Genomic DNA, 4,647 nt, shown 5'->3' on the forward strand with positions numbered 1-4,647 from the left:
CGCCTCATTGGTCACAATCATACTTATTACCAACACATTCCAAATGTTAATAGCATAAAGTAGAGCCATAAAGAGAGAGAGAGAGAGAGAGAGAGAGAGAGAGAGAGAGAGAGAGAGAGAGAGAGAGAGAGAGAGAGAGAGAGAGAGAGAGAGAGAGAGAGAGAGAGAGAGAGAGAGAGAGAGAGAGAGAGAGAGAGAGAGAGAGAGAGAGAGAGAGAGAGAGAGAGAGAGAGAGAGAGAGAGAGAGAGTCTAGCTATGTTCAAGGTTCCTCCTTTCCCTTTGCTATTAACATTGATGAACACTTTGTAATCTAGATCATCTAGCTTGATTTCTACAATGAGGCGAGTTTAATTTTCCAAAAACATAGCAAATTAGGCTTACTTTTGATTAAGGATGGATTCACGATCATCTAGATGTGAGTCATTTCATGGATGGTACTAGGGAAAAGGGCTTTCACATGTATTGATTAAAAAACTAAAAAGACTAGTATCTATAATACCAAGGTCCATATGTAGTTGGCTTATTGGAAAGCCACTAGAATGAAAAACTTGTAATCATTAGTTCCAGCCCTCTACAATGTGCTTTTAACACCTCCCCATTAGTGGGTGTAGTGGTCAAGCTGCTTGATATTTCTATCCATAGACAACCTTTTTATTGGTCTAGTGCTCACATGTTAGATACATGCTCCTACACTCTTTGCTCATCTAAATGAATGTAAACCTCCTTACTAGTAATTTTGGCTTTCCCTAATGCTTTATCATCAAAATACAAAGATTAGGTATTGGTGGTCAAATCTCTTGAAGGCACATAGATGTTGGTGAAATTGTGCACCTTGCTAGCAAATTTCTTAAGTGAGGTACATTACTCTTTGTTTCCTACATCATCCTTGTCTAATTTATTAGTAGCACTAGAATTACTAGTAGGATTAACATGCCCTTTATCTTTATTGAGGCCCTTAGCTTTGCCCTTAAGATCATGCAACCCCTTCCTCGCCTTTGGGGTCTTGATCTAAGCTTGAGCTTGCTAAGAGGAACTCTTAAGTTTATCCCAAATGGATGTCTTTTCAAGATGTGGTTGGCTATTATCAACTTTCCTTGCATCTTTGTTGTTGCCTTCCTCAATCCTTGTGCATGCTTTCACACTCCAAAAGCAAGATATTATTCATGCTTTGACCCTCCACCTTCAATCCATGCAAACTAATCAAAATACCAATGAACAATCACATTATTAAAATATCCACCTTTCTTTTGTCCTTGTGCCTTTTTATGGCTTTGTTAAATGTGTCCAAAAGCATCTCAACATCCAACATCTAAAGCTAGGAAGCATCACATACTATCTTCACTCATCACAATTGGGTTGTTGTCACTTGAGCATTGTCTTTTCCAAATGGCTTTGGTTAATAGACATTCACAAGCTTCACTTCTATAAGTCAAATCCACATTCTCATTTAGACCTTTGCCAATGTAAGTGGAGAGAAAAGAAATGGCCTTTGATAAAATGGCTAACAAGTTTTGCTATGTATATCAACATTCAATTTTTTGCTTAAAGCCTTTAAAATAGATTGATTATTTTTATGAAAGCAAAGTAAAATGTGATTACTATATCATCACATGTCAAGGACAATGTAAATTTGATACATTCTTTTAGATACAAAACGAAGTTTTGATTTGATCATTTGTCAATTAATTATAAAAGATACAATGAAAGAGTATTAGAAACTCCATTGTAGTTGACTATGATGTATGATGAATCATCATAGAAATAATCAAACTCTAGCATGAGCTTGAACTTAAAAGACTTGTGGCAATGATGAGGATTTGTGTAAACACTAGAGATGTCAAAAGCTTATAGTGTAAAGCCATGTCTCACCAAGTCCACATTGCTCGCAACTTTCAACCTTCATGATAAACGAACACCATGAGTTGAATCACATGTTGTTGAATTCTTCTTGGTCAATGACAAGAATAACAATGTACTAATCACATTCACATTTACTTGATTATATCAATCAATGCATGCGTCTACCTAAACATACATGCCAATGGTGTCTCTAAATGAAACCATGTTGGTAGGCCAAGAGCTCTTCACATATTTTGTTAATATGGATTGCACTTTTGAAGAAGGGAAAAAGTAGGAAGCTAGCAAATGTTTAAATACTAGCTCTTAGTAGCATTCATCTAAATAAATTTAGGGGGTCTTAATGATTAAAAACACATTAACTCTAAGATTTGGAGAGCCCCATAATGATTACGATCCCTTATGTGTCTTCTAGGGACAAACTTAATGCACTTTATAGATCATTCTATAATCCTTTTGGACATTCTACTGGCGCGATATATTATGTGTCATTGAGGAATCAACTTAAAGAAGAGTTTGCTAGATTATGATGGAGGCCTTGTCAAATTATAATAATGGGACGGGTTAGGACTGACTCAAATAGTAGTAGTTTTGATTATAACGTTGCTCCTTTCGAGAGGATAATGCACCCATGTATTATATAGTTTTACTTGTCGTTGCTTTTCAAGATGGGAACATAGAATTGATGGAAGTGCAAGCTGTTATCAAATGCTTGAGGATGCTTGAGGCAGTAGGTCCTCCAATGACCTCCATGCTCTTTAACTTCATATTTTAAACGAAATGATGTTGTCGTAAGGACTACGGCAAGAGACGATTCGATAGTGCGAGCTGTTGGCAAGATCCCCCCCCTTCTCTGTCTCTCTCTCTCTCTCTCTCTCTCTCTGTGTCGATACATAAAAGCTAACAAGATATGGCCTCCTTGTTTTGTGCAGTGTTGGCGACAGTGATTAAGAGGCCGCTTCTTCCCTCTGCAGTTCAATCCAAGTAACATAAGCAAGCCTGACAGGTCCTGTCTTTTCTTCTTCTTCTTCATATCCATGTTTCTTGCACCATTGCTATAAGCAGGCCAGCTGGACTACTGAGAAAGAGAGAGGACCATATGATCTGAGAGCAAGAGGCAGCCCAGGTTGTAGCACGAGAATTGCATCAGAGAGAGGGCTTAACTCTTGGGTTTGCATGCATGAACCACAGGGAGAGAGGGCCAATTCATGATCTCCTCTGAGACTGAGAGAGAGAGAGAGAGAGAGAGAGAGAGAGAGAGAGAGAGAGAGAGAGAGAGAGAGAGAGAGAGAGAGAGAGAGATCATCTGATCAAAGAGAGAAGAATCATATCATCTGATTTAAAGAAAGAGGATTAAAGAAGACATTACAATGGGGCAAGGCCAGAAGGACAAGCAGAAGAATCAAACAGGCTGCATTCTGTGCATCCTGTTTGTGGTATTCATTGTGATCCTGCTCCTCATCCTCTACTTCACCCTCTTCAAGCCCAGGGATCCAAGTGTGCAGGTTATCAGGATGCAGCTGCTGTCCTTGAGTGCTGGCGGGGGGAGCCCGGCCCCATCCTCTGTACAGAGCCTGAGCCTGGACCTGCAGGTCTCCATGTACAACCCCAACAGGGCCGACTTCTACATTGAGCAAGGCAGCACTGCCTGCCTCTTCTTCCAGGGCTCTCAGGTTGCCCTGGCCTCCATCCCCACAGGCCTCATCTTTGCCCAATCCTCTGTCACAGCCTCCATTGCAGTCACTGTCTTGGACCCAATCCAGCTCACACCATCATCATCATCATCATCTTCTTACTATCTCCCTCCTCCTTATACTTCCAACAATATCTTGCCCTTGGCCACTTCAGTCACCATTATGGGCCATGTCACCACTGCCAACCTCTTCTCCCACCACTCTAATGTGGTCTCCAAATGCAACCTCAACATCACCATAGCTTACCCAGCTGGGAGCATCCAATCTTACACATGTATGAAGAGCTACTCTCTTGATGATTGATCAAATTGTGCTATGATAGAGTAACGTTTCGTAAAACATTTTATGATTCTTGTGAGTGAGTAAACACACACACACACACACACACACACACACACACACACACACTCTATTCTAATTTTCAGTTTTTCAAGTAATAGCAGTTTTGTCTAATTGTCTTGTTTTAATTTTCAGTTTGTCAAGTCATACCATGTCTTGTTTACCATTGTCCAGATTTGGATTTCAAGCACTTGCCTTTTAAAGTCCATAAGACACAATTGTTCTTTTTAAGACTAGTGCAAGACATCATTTATTGCCAATAGTTCTTCTCAAAACATTGGTGTGGCCTCCATGCAGAAAGAAAGGAGTGTAAGTCGATGAAGACTGTAGAAGCATCATCAATCACTATCAGACCATCAAAAAGGCATTAGAATCATTGTAGGGTAAAGTTTCTCCAAGGACTATAGGTGAGTTCTTGTTGTTGAGGTAGACTAAGGGCCACAAGTGGTCCTTGGTAGAGCTTCCTCAAGTCTCAACTGGCACATTCTTTCTCCCTCATACTTTCTAATTAAAAAGTTACCTTTACTTCCCTAGACTCTCAAAAGACATCTTAGCCTAAGACTCATCTTTAGCGTTTTCAAATTTAAAAGTTACAATGGTATACTTGCATTGGAACAAGACCCATATGTAAGCGCTTTCTAATTTGTTCAGTATTTGCATAGTGTAAAGGGCCAGCAAAATAACATGTAGGGAGTTGCTCTCCTAGTTTTTTTTTTTTTGGGGGGGGGGCATGTGGGGGTGTGCAAAATTGTCACC

The 4,647-nt window shown here is 39.9% G+C and overlaps 1 protein-coding gene across 3 annotated transcripts; it reads left to right on the plus strand.

Annotated features, from left to right (window-relative positions):
- The first annotated feature begins 2,555 nt into the window (after positions 1-2,555).
- Positions 2,556-4,403, plus strand: LOC148034963 (uncharacterized). Of its 3 annotated transcripts, none has more exons than XM_087680606.1 (2): positions 2,556-2,588; positions 2,791-3,891. In XM_087680606.1, exon 2 carries the CDS (start codon positions 3,229-3,231, stop codon positions 3,853-3,855), a length of 627 nt encoding a protein of 208 aa, XP_087536732.1. In that variant the 5' UTR covers positions 2,556-2,588; positions 2,791-3,228; the 3' UTR covers positions 3,856-3,891. The 3 variants fall into 3 exon arrangements, with proteins under 3 accessions (XP_087536732.1, XP_087536731.1, XP_087536733.1); XM_087680605.1 differs by lacking the exon at positions 2,556-2,588 and adding an exon at positions 2,608-2,692; XM_087680607.1 differs by lacking the exon at positions 2,556-2,588 and adding an exon at positions 4,189-4,403 and having other exon boundaries at positions 2,719-3,826.
- Positions 4,404-4,647: the final 244 nt, after the last annotated feature.

This window comes from Lygodium microphyllum, chromosome 6, assembly GCF_053477565.2.
Source record: "Lygodium microphyllum isolate KBCC chromosome 6, Lygodium_microphyllum_v1.1.10, whole genome shotgun sequence".
In the NCBI taxonomy this organism is placed as follows: domain Eukaryota; kingdom Viridiplantae; phylum Streptophyta; class Polypodiopsida; order Schizaeales; family Lygodiaceae; genus Lygodium; species Lygodium microphyllum.